The sequence below is a fragment of the Pecten maximus genome, chromosome 9 (assembly GCF_902652985.1).
Source record: "Pecten maximus chromosome 9, xPecMax1.1, whole genome shotgun sequence".
In the NCBI taxonomy this organism is placed as follows: domain Eukaryota; kingdom Metazoa; phylum Mollusca; class Bivalvia; order Pectinida; family Pectinidae; genus Pecten; species Pecten maximus.
Window position 1 is genome coordinate 44,438,007 of NC_047023.1, and position 14,921 is coordinate 44,452,927.

The 14,921-nt window shown below is 37.0% G+C and overlaps 1 protein-coding gene across 1 annotated transcript in view; it reads left to right on the forward strand.

Moving 5' to 3' along the window:
* The window catches only part of LOC117335085 (focadhesin-like), a 393,213-nt gene that overhangs the window by 374,667 nt on the left and 3,625 nt on the right, over positions 1-14,921 (forward strand). Inside the window, 8 exon segments of the mRNA XM_033895005.1 lie at positions 1,937-2,102; positions 2,386-2,466; positions 7,326-7,451; positions 8,217-8,332; positions 9,417-9,674; positions 10,170-10,369; positions 11,391-11,568; positions 13,297-13,521. Of these exon segments, the coding sequence (XP_033750896.1) occupies positions 1,937-2,102; positions 2,386-2,466; positions 7,326-7,451; positions 8,217-8,332; positions 9,417-9,674; positions 10,170-10,369; positions 11,391-11,568; positions 13,297-13,521 (1,350 nt within the window).

Below are 14,921 nucleotides of genomic sequence, written 5' to 3' on the forward strand. Positions count from 1 at the left end.
TGTCTTTCAAAATGTGAATTGGGAAAGTTTCAGCCAAAATAAGTCTCTGCTAATTGACACTATAAGTATGCTGATGCTACGGTGATTGAAACGACGTTACCTACCGGCAACCAGGCCTTCGGTCTATATGGTCGTTATTGTGAATTTATTTCCTTGTGCTAATTATCTAAAGATCAGCCAATGTTTAAATGTAGTTAACATTTCAATAAGTAATCTGTCAAATTTGATACTCCGTTGATAACATTGCCAGTGTTGTTTTCACTTTTTCTGTCCGAGATATACTGTCAAGTAGAGGTCGTTTATGCGCTTGACATCAAAGGCATTATACAAAGCCATTTACAAGCGTTTAATCAACCATGACTGACCTGCTACAAAACTATCACCACGCGTCCTCAGCTTAATTGGTTTGAATTAATTGTTTATTTATCGGGGTATTGTCACCCTTGCAGTCAGTGAAGTGTCAGAATTTCGTTACGGTCTGTGAGCAGGTCAGTTAACTGACCAATGCCCCACACATATGTCTTTCACCAGCCAGCAAGCGTTACCTGTCATAGGCCTAAGTGAATCTAACAAGATGAATTGGGGCTCCATACGGGGTTATCAAGACATATTCTCCAAAATCGGGAGAATACACTATGTTTTGTCTATACGATCGGGAGACGGGGAAGGGAGTCTGGAATCGGGAAATTCCCGACTAAATCGGGAAAGTTGGCAAGTATGATCCTGGAATTAGGATCCATCTGTAGGCTGGGTTTATATCATTATCATACATACTCGGACATGATATCGGAGGTAGGGAAGGGGTAAACTGGAATTAGGATCCATCTGTAGGCTGGGTTTATATCATTATCATACATACTCGGACATGATATCGGGGGTAGAGAAGGGGTAAACTGGAATTACGATCCATCTGTAGGCCGGGTTTATATCATTATCATACATACTCAGACATGATATCGGGGGTAGGGAAGGGGTAAACTGGAATTACGATCCATCTGTAGGCCGGGTTTATATCATACATACCCGGACATGATATCGGGGGTAGGGAAGGGGTAAACTGGAATTACGATCCATCTGTAGGCCGGGTTTATATCATACATACCCAGGACATGATATCGGAGGTAGGGAAGGGGTAAACTTGAATTACGATCCATCTGTAGGCCGGGTTATATCATATCATACATACCCAGACATGATATCGGGGGTAGGGAAGGGGTAAACTGGAATTACGATCCATCTGTAGGCCGGGTTTATATCATACATACTCAGACATGATATCGGGGGTAGGGAAGGGGTAAACTGGAATTACGATCCATCTGTAGGCCGGGTTTATATCATTATCATACCCAGACATGATATCGGGGGTAGGGAAGGGGTAAACTGGAATTACGATCCATCTGTAGGCCGGGTTTATATCCTGGTATTGAGGGAGTACATTTTATGTATAGGAATAAAAAGTATCGAGTCGTGGGGAAGTAGCCCTGGGGTGGGCATTTGGTGGGATGGTGTCAGAAACATTTTAATGATACATTTTTTTTGGTACATTTTGGTAGGGTATAAGAAGTAGTATCCGGGTAGCTTTTATGCAGGAGGTACATATTATACATGAGATGTCTGAATGTTCTTCCTAAGAGTTATGTCCCTTCCATTGGTATTCTTACACTCATGACTGTCGACCTAAATATCACATTCTCTTAAACATGTTCTATAAATTTTCTATTTCAATGATTTTTTGATGAGTCGCTAAATGTTCACTCCTATTGATTTTCTGCAGGTGTTAGAAGAATTAAGTTAGCCTTTAGCTTGCTATTCTAAACAATTTAGTTAGACTTAATTTGTATAATCTTAAGGAACACTTAAGAAAAGAAAACAGTTTTGAGCGTTCAATATTGATTTCCATTGAGTTGTGGTATGATTTGTCTCCCTGTTCCTCTAGGTCCAGAGTAGTGCTGTCAGTAGTGACCTGAACACTGATGATGTCATCAAGGTCGCATCACAGACAGTTGCCAGTGGAAACGACCTTGGAATTCAGAACAATGCAGCCTGGATGCTGGGTCACCTGTATCTATCGGCGTGTGCTGTTGCTGACACAAGAGCTAGTGGTGAGAGATGAGACTGAGTCTCTGAGTGGGAGGCTTCAGTTATAATTAGCTGTCTCTCATTTCACTAGTCTTATAGATCACAGTTCATTTTTCTATGAAGTTATATGCTGTAAATGTAAAAGTATTTGGGTTGTAATTAACTTTTTTCCATAAGAACATGCAACAATATCAATAATCATGGCAGCTTAGGATTTCATGAAATGACAACCAAACTTCAGACTAATGTAAGATGCTTTATATGATGAATGTGTAGATTTTATCGTATTTTGTTAATTTGTTACAGTGCCCTCTACCTACGGATACTTGCCTGAGAAGAGTTTCCTACGAGCTGTAGTGGACTTTATGGCAGAAGCTGGCAAAGCAGGTGATTTCTTGTAGACAAGGCAACAAAAAATACAACAGTTCTGTTAACTCATTGTAACGGTGCATTTACAGAAATCTTTCCAGGATGTTGTTGATGAAGCAGAAGACACTTCCCCTTCTGGGACACATGGTCTTAGTCTGGTTCTTTTTCAAAGGGTTTCCAGGCAACTGGTTTTTTTTTGGTTTTTAGCTCACCTGGACCGAAGGTCCGGTGAGCTTATGTCATGGCGCGGCTCCGTCGTCCGTCGTCCGTCCGTCAACATTTGCTTCAAATCGCTACTAGTCAAAAAGTTCTTATTGGATTTTTACCAAATTTGGTCAGAAACATCCTTGGCCGAAGGGGAACAGATTTTGCATAAATGGTGACTCTGACCCCTGAGGGGCCAAAAGGGCAGGGCCCAATAGGGGAAATAGAGGTAATTCCTTTAAATCGCTACTTGTCATGAAGTTATGAATGGATTTGAACCAAATTTGGTCAGGAACATCCTTGTGGGAAGGGGAACAGATTTTGCATAAATGGTGACTCTGACCCCCAAGGGGCCAAAGGGGCGGGGACCAATAGGGGAAATAGAGGTAATTCCTTTAAATCGCTACTTGTCATAAAGTTATGAATGGATTTGAACCAAATTTGGTCAGAAGCATCCTTGCAAGAACGGGAACAGATTTTGCATAAATGGTGACTCTGACCCCTGAGGGGCCAAAAGGGCGGGGCCCAATAGGAGAAATAGAGGTAATTCCTTTAAATCGCTACTTGTCATGAAGTTATGAATGGATTTGAACCCAATTTGGTCAGGAACATCCTTGGGGGAAGGGGAACAGATTTTGCATAAATTGTGAATCTGACCCCCGAGGGGCCAAAGGGGCGGGGCCCAATAGAGGAAATAGAGGTAATTCCTTTAAATCGCTACTTGTCATAAAGTTATGAATGGATTTGAACCAAATTTGGTCAGAAACATCCTTGGGGGAAGGGGAACAGATTTTGCATAAATGGTGGTTCTGACCCCAAAGGGGTCAAAAGGGCGGGGCCCAATAGGGGAAATAGAGGTAATTCCTTTAAATCGCTACTTGTCATAAAGTTATGAATGGATTTGAACCCAATTTGGTCAGGAACATCCTTGGGGGAAGGAGAACAGATTTTGCATAAATTGTGACTCTGACCCCCGAGGGGCCAAAGGGGCGGGGCCCAATAGAGGAAATAGAGGTAATTCCTTTAAATCGCTACTTGTCATAAAGTTATGAATGGATTTGAACCAAATTTGGTCAGAAACATCCTTGGGGGAAGGGGAACAGATTTTGCATAAATGGTGGTTCTGACCCCAAAGGGGTCAAAAGGGCGGGGCCCAATAGGGGAAATAGAGGTAATTCCTTTAAATTGCTACTTGTCATAAAGTTATGAATGGATTTGAACCAAATTTGGTCAGGAACATTCTTGGGGGAAGGAGAACAGATTTTGCATAAATGGTGACTCTGACACCTGAGGGGCCAAAGGGGCGGGCCCAATAGGGGAAATAGAGGTAATTCCTTTAAATTGCTACTTGTCATAAAGTTATGAATGGATTTGAACCCAATTTGGTCAGAAACATCCTTGGGGGAAGGGGAATAGATTTTGCATAAATGGTGACTCTGACCCCCGAGGGGCCAAAGGGGCGGGGCCCAATAGGTGAAATAGAGGTAATTCCTTTGAATCGCTACTTGTCATAAAGTGATGAATGCATGTTCTAAAAGCAATTCTTGAGGTCTTTCAGACCTTAGAGAGTCTGGACTTCATTAATCTTTAAAGCAGTTCGGATTACCACACTATAACCATATATAGCATTGTTAGAGATTTACAAATAAAACAAATCGAATATGAACATTATTTTGACATTTGGCCTAATCCAACCAGGTGAGCGATGCAGGCCCCATGGGCCTCTTGTTTTATATATATATATATAGTTGATGCCATCTCATGTTTATTAGCCCACCATCATCACCATCATCAGATGCTATGCAAATTGCCCTGCGTCCATGGTCTGTCTGTTGTCTGTCTGTTGGTAAACAATCTTGTTATCTCTTGAAAAGAACTGGAGGGATGTTCCTCAAACTTCATGTGTAAGTTTCCCTTGGTGTCTAGTTTTACAATTTAGATTTTTTATCAAAAAACAAAATGGCCGACTGATGGTCGTTTTGGATTTTGAGAATTGACGATTGTTTTTGCGATTTCTTAAAAAGTGCTGGAGAGATATTCCTCAGACTTGATGTGTATGTGCCACATGGTCCCTAGTCAACAGGCAGCTTTCATGTTACATTTTAACCCTTCATCATCAGATGGTAGGTTGTTCAAAGCACAGGCAGCCATCTTGGATTTTGCAGTTGAAGTTTGTTATGGCTATTTCACAGAAAGTTCTTCTTAGATCTGTCTTATATTTTATGTGAACGATTCTTTGTTAGCAAATTATTAAGAGAAAAAGAGGAAAGAAAAGAAAAATCAGTTTTACCATACATAGAACCAATAAAGATCAGTCTGACATAGAACCAATAAAGATCAGTCTGACATAGAACCAATAAAGATCAGTCTGACATAGAACCAATAAAGATCAGTCTGACATAGAACCAATAAAGATCTGTCTGACATAGAACCAATAAAGATCAGTGTTACATAGAACCAATAAAGATCAGTCTGACATAGAACCAATAAAGATCAGTCTTACATAGAACCAATAAAGATCAGTCTTACATAGAACCAATAAAGATCAGTGTTACATAGAACCAATAAAGATCAGTCTTACATAGAACCAATAAAGATCGGCCTGACATAGAACCAATAAAGATCAGTCTGACATAGAACCAATAAAGATCAGTCTGACATAGAACCAATCAAATAAAGATCTGTCTGACATAGAACCAATAAAGATCTGTGTTACATAGACCAATAAAGATCTGTCTGACATAGAACCAATAAAGATCTGTGTTACATAGACCAATAAAGATCTGTCTGACATAGAACCAATAAAAATCAGTGTTACATAGAACCAATAAAGATCTGTCTGACATAGAACCAATAAAGATCAGTCTGACATAGAACCAATAAAGATCAGTCTTACATAGAACCAATAAAGATCAGTCTTACATAGAATCAATAAAGATTGGCCTGACATAGAACCAATAAAGATCAGTGTTACATAGAACCAATAAAGATCAGTCTTACATAGAACCAATAAAGATCAGTCTGACATAGAACCAATAAAGATCAGTGTGACATAGAACCAATAAAGATCAGTCTGACATAGAACCAATAAAGATCAGTCTTACATAGAACCAATAAAGATCAGTCTTATATTACATAGGACCAATAAAGATCAGTGTTACATAGAACCAATAAAGATCAGTCTTACATAGACCCAATAAAGACCAGTCTGACATAGAACCAATAAAGATCTGTCTGACATAGAACCAATAAAGATCAGTCTTACATAGACCCAATAAAGACCAGTCTGACATAGACCCAATAAAGACCAGTCTGACATAGAACCAATAAAGATCAGTCTGACATAGAACCAATAAAGATCAGTGTTACATAGAACCAATAAAGATCAGTGTTACATAGAACCAATAAAGATCAGTGTTACATAGAACCAATAAAGATCAGTGTTACATAGAACCAATAAAGATCAGTCTTACATAGAACCAATAAAGATCAGTGTTACATAGAACCAATCAAGATCAGTCTTACATAGAACCAATAAAGATCAGTCTTACATAGAACCAATAAAGATCTGTCTGACATAGAATCAATAAAGATCAGTGTTACATAGAACCAATAAAGATCAGTCTGACATAGAACCAATAAAGATCAGTCTGACATAGAACCAATAAAGATCAGTGTTACATAGAACCAATAAAGATCAGTGTTACATAGAACCAATAAAGATCAGTCTTACATAGAACCAATAAAGATCAGTCTTACATAGAACCAATAAAGATCAGTGTTACATAGAACCAATAAAGATCAGTCTGACATAGAACCAATAAAGATCAGTCTGACATAGAACCAATAAAGCTCAGTGTTACATAGAACCAATAAAGATCAGTCTTACATAGAACCAATAAAGATCAGTGTTACATAGAACCAATAAAGATCAGTGTTACATAGAACCAATAAAGATCAGTCTTACATAGAACCAATAAAGATCTGTCTGACATAGAATCAATAAAGATCAGTGTTACATAGAACCAATAAAGATCAGTCTGACATAGAACCAATAAAGATCAGTCTGACATAGAACCAATAAAGATCAGTGTTACATAGAACCAATAAAGATCAGTCTTATATTACATAGGACCAATAAAGATCTGTCTTACATAGAACCAATAAAGATCAGTCTGACATAGAACCAATAAAGATCAGTGTTACATAGAACCAATAAAGATCAGTGTTACATAGAACCAATAAAGATCAGTCTGACATAGAACCAATAAAGATCAGTCTGACATAGAACCAATAAAGATCAGTCTGACATAGAACCAATAAAGATCAGTCTTACATAGAACCAATAAAGATCAGTCTTACATAGAACCAATAAAGATCAGTCTGACATAGAACCAATAAAGATCAGTCTTACATAGAACCAATAAAGATCAGTCTGACATAGAACCAATAAAGATCAGTCTGACATAGAACCAATAAAGATCACTTGGTGGTTGGCACCAAGATCCATCTAGGATCTCTTGTTAAATAATCAGTGAATTTTTGTTTGTTACTTAAACATTTCATCCATGTCACCATCTTAGGAAAAGGAAATGATATATATTACATAAATACAAATGATGTTTGACTCAAAAAGATAATTAAATGATCAAATTCTCTTTATTAATCTCCAGGAGCAGAAACTGTACCAAAGGAACAAGTTGAATTGGCCTTGACCTCACTACAAGAGGAAGTAGAACAGGCACTGCCCCCTATAAATTGGGCAGGGCTGTTGACTCCTATGATGAGGATGGGATTCGGTAAGTCGTCAGGGATTCCTCCTCTGTAAGGGTAGTAGTAGAACTCGATGGATATATTTTCTAATTTCTTATTTAGGAAGGTTCCTTTCTCACAATAGTTATGCCTGTCAATATTGGGCTCTCCTGGTGGGCACCAAGATATCTTGTTGAGACATACAACCAATAAAGGTCATACAAATGTGGGCACCAAGATCTCCTGTTGTGACATACAACCAATAAACGTCATACATATATGGGCACCATGATCTCCTGTTGTGACATACAACCAATAAACGTCATACATATATGGGCACCATGATCTCCTGTTGTGACATACAACCAATAAACGTCATACATATATGGGCACCATGATCTCCTGTTGTGACATACAACCAATAAACGTCATACATATATGGGCACCATGATCTCCTGTTGTGACATACAACCAATAAACGTCATACAAATGTGGGCACCGAGATCTCTTGTTACAAATGTGGGCACCAAGATCTCTTGTTGTGACATACAACCAATAAACATCATACAAATGTGGGCACCAAGATCTTGAGACATACAACCAATAAAGGTCATACATATATGGGCACCAAGATCTCTTGTTGTGACATACAACCAATAAACGTCATACAAATGTGGGCACCATGATCTCTTGTTGTGACATACAACCAATAAAGGTCATACAAATGTGGGCACCAAGATCTCTTGTTGTGACCCTAATATCTTTGTTGTTATTTAGAAATTATTACGCAAGTTATTTTTTGTTGTTGCTAGGTGATGAGGTGCGACGTCTCAGTTTAAAGTTGGCTGTGAAACAGAGTGGAACAGCTCCCACAGCGGCCTTGTTCCTAACGACATGGATGACCTTGCCTTTACTAAGTACACTGGATGTAAGTGGTCCATTGGGCTGTCAAGTATAGAGCATGTTACTGTTTCTAAATTCTGGTAAAATGTCATTCTTTTAAAGGCTGCTTCTCCAGGTGGGGTTAAGTTACCTAACTTTGTCTGTCCCTTTCCTTGAGATTGTGTGGTAGGAAGTGGTTCCAACCCAAAGGAAGCATGTAAAATCCTTTTCCTTCAAAGCAGGGAAGAATTTAAAAGATTTTAAAGTCATTAAGTTTTCAGCCCCATTCTCCTTAAATGGAGATGGTAAGGCCAAATATAGGAGGATCAGGAGATTAATTGTTAATTTCTCCTTCAATTTAAAGAAAACTTCAATTTAATTTGGTATCAAGGATCCTTTGGTATAATTGAGTAAAAAAAAAAAATTCTGTGTGGTCACCAGATCAGGTCAGAAAGAGTTGTAACTCCATCATAGTGGGGGAGTGGATAGGGACAGTGATACTCAGAGATATGAAATTGTGGGACATACTGTATTTTATAGAATTTAAAACCTTCATCCTTTATACAGGAGAGTTGTCATTTTTTTTTATAGAATTTGAAACCTTCATCCTTATTACAGGAGAGTTGTCATTTTTTTATAGAATTTAAAACCTTCATCCTTTATACAGGAGAGTTGTCATTTTTTTTATAGAATTTAAAACCTTCATCCTTTATACAGGAGAGTTGTCATTTTTTTCATAGAATTTAAAACCTTCATCCTTTATACAGGAGAGATGTCATTTTTTTTATAGAATTTAAAACCTTCATCCTTTATACAGGAGAGTTGTCATTTTTTTTATAGAATTTGAAACCTTCATCCTTTACACAGGAAAGTTGTCCGATGGTCCTGTACGATGCCCTGCCTGTCCTGATTCGCTCTATTGTGGGACATACTGTATTTTATAGAATTTAAAACCTTCATCCTTTATACAGGAGAGTTGTCATTTTTTTATAGAATTTAAAACCTTCATCCTTTACACATAGAATTTGAAACCTTCATCCTAATTAATACAGGAGAGTTGTCATTTTTTTATAGAATTTAAAACCTTCATCCTTTACACATAGAATTTGAAACCTTCATCCTTTATACAGGAGAGATGTCAGATGGTCCTGTACGATGCCCTGCCTGTCCTGATTTGCTCCATTGCACCGACAGCTATTGGATCACTCCTGGATGTAGGATCTAGTCAAACTTACATCAGTCCGGACGGTATCCTAAACCATGGCCTACTTCATGTCCTAACTGGACTGACCAATGCCCTCAAGGTGAATGACCCACCAGAGGCAGTGACCGCTGTCCTGTACAAGGCTGTGGGTACACTCTACACCAAACTGGCATCGTCTACTCAGGTATGGAAACTCAAACCAAAGACAGTTTCCGGGGTTTATTTCTCAAGAGGGAGTAATAATTAATGTTTTTACAGGGCTGTACAAAAAAGATACACACACAAAATAAGAGTTTGATATAGCAGAGCCAAACATTATCTGAAAATTTATAGTGAAAAATATTTTTGAATAGTGATGATAAAATCTGTTACATGCATTTGAGTTTTGATTTAAAATATCTGTTTGTAGTCAGTCTTGTTACTGAAAAACGCTTCGTCAACAAATCGCTTTAATTTTACTTAAATGGAATATAACCTCCCTTAATAAAAATGTATGTAAGTGTGTATAAATATTCTCCAAATGTCATGGAAACTTTGTAGTTGGACTAAATCTAAATCAATATATGAAAGAAAAAAATGAATACAATCATAAAGAATCTGATCAAGATATAAAAGACATCTTTGTTATAGAATGTGAGCCAATTTGTATCTTATACTTGATTTGTCTGTTGTGGTTCAGGTGTCAGTGCTATGTGTGCTGGCTGATTGCCTTGGTAGCCTACCTGATGATCTCTTTGATAAAATTACTGGTGAGGATTTCCTGTACGATACGAGTCATTCTAACGGTTGTCTAGTTCGCTGTTACTTGGTGGCCCAAGGGAAGCAACCCATAGCCATTCTTAACAGCTGTATTGATGCTACCTTCAACAACAAAAGATGGTATGAACCACTTACTATATCATATTTGTTTTTTCCATTCATTGACAGTAACATGTCAGCTTCCTTTACAATCATTATTTGCATGTAACTATTGACCCAACAGTAGAAATTTAAGGCAGCTATCTACCATATCTTAGAATTAGTGATAACATTTTACTCCATTCAGATGGGAATCAAAGCGTGAAGAACTGAATTTCACAATCAAGGCCTCTGCTTGGCCAAGATATTTTCTGCAGAATAGCAGACTTTTGTTTTTAACACTTTTATTTTTGCCTTGCTTATAAAAAAAATTATGGGTTCCTTTTTGCCTTTTCTGTAAAGCGAGATTATGGGATAAAAATGATTTGGAGTTTGGAGTTTTTTTAAACTTATTATACTGACAAAATGTGATAGCGGAGAAATATAATTATACCCCTCATCACAAAGTTAGGGGAGAAATATAATTATACCCCGCATCACAAAGTTAGGGGCGGTATACTGAAATTGGCCTGTCTGTCTTTCTGTTTGTCCGTCATCCCAAAATTTTGTCCATACAACTCCTACTAAAGTTCTGTTCCGATTTCAACAAAACTTGGCATGTATAATCAGTACAACATGTAGTTGTGAATCCTGACTTTTTTTTACGATACTGCATTTTACAAAATGACCGCTAACTTCTGATTGGTGGAGGTTTGTCCAAACAAGTCCTACCAAGTACAAAACAGATTTTAACCAAACTCGGCATGAAGTTATGCCCAACTAAAATAAACGCAGGTCAATTAACAATATAATCAGAAGTGTTAAATATTTGTTACCGAACAGATGTACAATTGCAGTATTGGATGTGTATATCATGTATATTTATAAATTGGAGCTGGTTTTGGATTGATTGGTGTCTTAATATTGTCGTTCATAAAATGTAATAACTGACTGAATTAGATATGATTACACTCACCAATAGCCTACTCAACTATAGACGCCCACGGGGGGTATAAGTTATCCCCTGAGAAACAACTCTAGTTATGTGTAAATCTTGTTTCAGCAACCGTTCTCTGCTATCCAAATATCTACAGCACTGCTTCTATCAGATGACCAAAACAAGGTCAGAGTTCACTGGGGTTATGCAAAGGTTACAATGGCTGGTTGAACTCTTGGGGCATGTTCGTAACATAGCAACAGGGACTACAACTCTATCAGATGACATTACAAGCAAAACAGAGGTAAGTCTTGAATGGAAAAATATTGTTAAAAATGTTCTTGATGGAACTGCTGCCTGATTCAAGATTGCTGTTATGGTGTTCATCTTGAAAATCTTACATATGTCCAAACTTCAGTTGGGCTATGTAGATATGTTGACCATTTACAACTAATTACTTAAAGTCTTCTATTGATGTATCTTCGGGAATGCCAGTAATTCTTCATTATCCATTTAGGAGGAGTAGCAATAATGAGAGAATTGTTTACAGATGAACGGACAGACAACAGTCTACTGTGACAAAAGATTCTGTTCTGCCAGGAGAGACAAAAACTGAACAAGATAATTGATAACATTAAATCAGGTGAAATTATTTGACCAAAGGATCTCTGTTCAGTTTTGAGCGAAAAGATCTTTCTGTCTCTGTTAAGTTTCATGCAAAGTAATCTTTCTGTCTCTGTTAAGTATCGAGTGAAGTGATATCTTTGTCTCTGTTAAGTATCGAGTGAAATGATATCAAAAATACAAAAGTCACAATTTTTGCAAAATGTTTATGATTAGAATTAGAATTAGTATTATCAATTAAAACAATGTTTTTGTGAAGAAATATCTGATGTGTTTAAACTATGATCAAATATAAAGTGAGTTCTTTATCGTGATGAGTTAGATGCTGAGAATAGAGGTATAAGCTAAAGATTTAACGAAAAATGGTCAGAGTGTTTCCGTGGATACGATCACTAAGTTCTTGATTAATAACTGTGATAAATATTGCTAACATTAGCTGTAATTCGTGATGAAACACTGGAAACCTATAGTTGTTATTTTTCAGTCAAACGAACTCAGCTGAAAGACCTGTCAATGATAAAGGGTTAATTCACCTGTGTAGACTGTAAACATGGAATTTTAGCAGGTTCATAACAAATTGCCAATTACAGATTTTATTTGAATTATTTGAAATTCTTATTAATAAGAAAAATATATGAGTAATCCACTATCCTGAAGTTACAAAAATGCTTAATTATAATCAATGAAAAACAAATGCATTGTCAATTGTGATTTAGAGACAAAGGATTCAATCCATCACATGTATTAAAACTATGATATACAGTTCTGTAAGCAATTTGAATTTATTTATCAAGAAAATTAAAGAAATATCTTATGGCATGCAGATATATACATGAATATATGTGAAAAATCAACAACTTTGTACATTAATGGTATTGATACAGTAGAAATTGATCTGTCACTCGCTGTTATTTATCAAATTGTTATCTTAGACAAAGTAATATACTTTCTCAACTTGGGAGTAATTTGTGTCAATATGACATTGACCTCAAAACATTGTTGTCATGGAGATGTAATATCATTATATTAATGGCGCTGGTGTATCTTATACAAATGTAACAAACGTGACAAAAAAGTGAAATCAATCCTTCTTAAGCATCAAAATGATTTCACCTGCAACTCAGGAAATCTACAACCTCAAAATAATGTCCCCATACAGTATATGGTATGTATCATTACATTGCTGAACTGACTTCGAGATAGAAACGTATTGTTGTGGTATTTTCTACACAGAAATAAAAAAAACTTGTTACAATATTGGGTGTTCAGTTTCTTTAAAATGATATCAAATTAACAATGCAGTGTATCTCCTATTATGATCTAAATGCTGACTCGCCTTATCTTACAGTACTTTCAGTAATTTGATTTACTTTCCGTTGCTAGGTTATGATTTACTTTCTGTTGCTAGGTTATGGATTTAGCTGTTGATGTCATCGCTGCTGTCCTGTGTCTCTGGATGTCGACGTCCTCAGCCTGTGTGTTAGGTATCATGCCACAGTTTTTGACCTGTCCAGATACATCATTCTCACCAGATTCTCGATCGACATGGAAACCAAGCATTTTACCGAGGCAGATTTTACCTGCTTACATCACCAGCATCCAATCAGAACCCTGGGATCACATTCTACCGAAGGTTTGTTCATTTATGTAAAATCATCGAAATCAAGGCTATGTAAGAAAAAGATTCAAAAATGAAAATCAATCATCATCACGACCTGAATCACCACCTGAATCCTTACAGAGCAGTTTAAACTTTCAGTGATACACACTGGAAGTCTGACCAGCAGTTAGGGTGATCGGATCACAAACTGTGCATGACAATTCTCATCCTTGTATTTCCATTTACCAAAGGCAGAATCAAGATGGAGTTTATAGCCTTCACATTTTTCAAATTCACTGACCGACAAAGTTGGGGTGTCTGGAATGGTCACTCGCTGGTCCACATTGCCGATCTCCGTGTCAAAGATTTCTACGTCCGTTCCTCTCTGTAGAGTTGTTTTACATTTCCTTATGCGATCGTTCAACTTTTCTTTTGTCTCCTTCAATTTCTCTTTATAATTTTCCAGAGTTGCCTTATTTCCGTCCTCTTCCTTGCTACACTTGACTAAGAACTCCTTCACGACTAGGTCAATCTCGTCTTTACATTCTTGTGCATGTTTTTTCATCTGATCTTGAATGCTCTTAAATTTCTCCGAATTTTTCTCAAGTTTGAGCTCTGTTGCCTGGATCACCAGATCGATGTTTGCCGAGTCCTGTTGCTCAGCAGTACGAACAAACTGTCGAATTTTGTTCTTCTTTCCTTCTATCACAGTTGATAAATTTTCTAAATCATGTTTTTTGTGAACAGATGTCACACATTTGATGCATGCTAGGTCGTTGTTACAACCATCCTCCTTACACACAAAGACAACATTCTCTGTCTTGTGATGGCAACATTTTGTGCTCCCCTTGCTTCTGACTGCTAGCTGGCCAGCCATATCATAAAAAAAAGAAATGTAAAATTCTGGGTATATATATATATAACCTCAGTCTATCAGAGGAAGCTATAGAAATGAAACTGCTCAGTTCTGCATTTCAGTTCTTGAAGTAAAATAACTTCAATGTTTGTTTCCTTGTCTTTTTAAATGTAATGTTCAGGAAAAGTTGTTTATGGCAAATAAAAGTTGTACCTGTTGAGAAGTAATGAGATTTGCAGTCCTGACTAGTCGACACGGTGTCTCACTTATCAGGGGTGACAGTTTAACATCCAAGTAATACTTACAGGGAAGTAAATTACAAGGCAGTCAGGGTTTTGTAAATGTTTGTATCAGGTGTATTGAAGTGCAATAGAGTTAAACACATATCTGTCAAGTAAATGAAGAGTTTAAAGATGCATGTCTCGGAAAATTCAGTCAAATACAGTTAAAAGTTACTCTTGAAAACAATGATGTTTTAAAACAAAAAACAAGACCAAATATCATCTGAATTGTGAAAATGTATTTTTATTCACTATTCAAAATACAAAATGTCAATATAGTAATTCAGTGTACACAC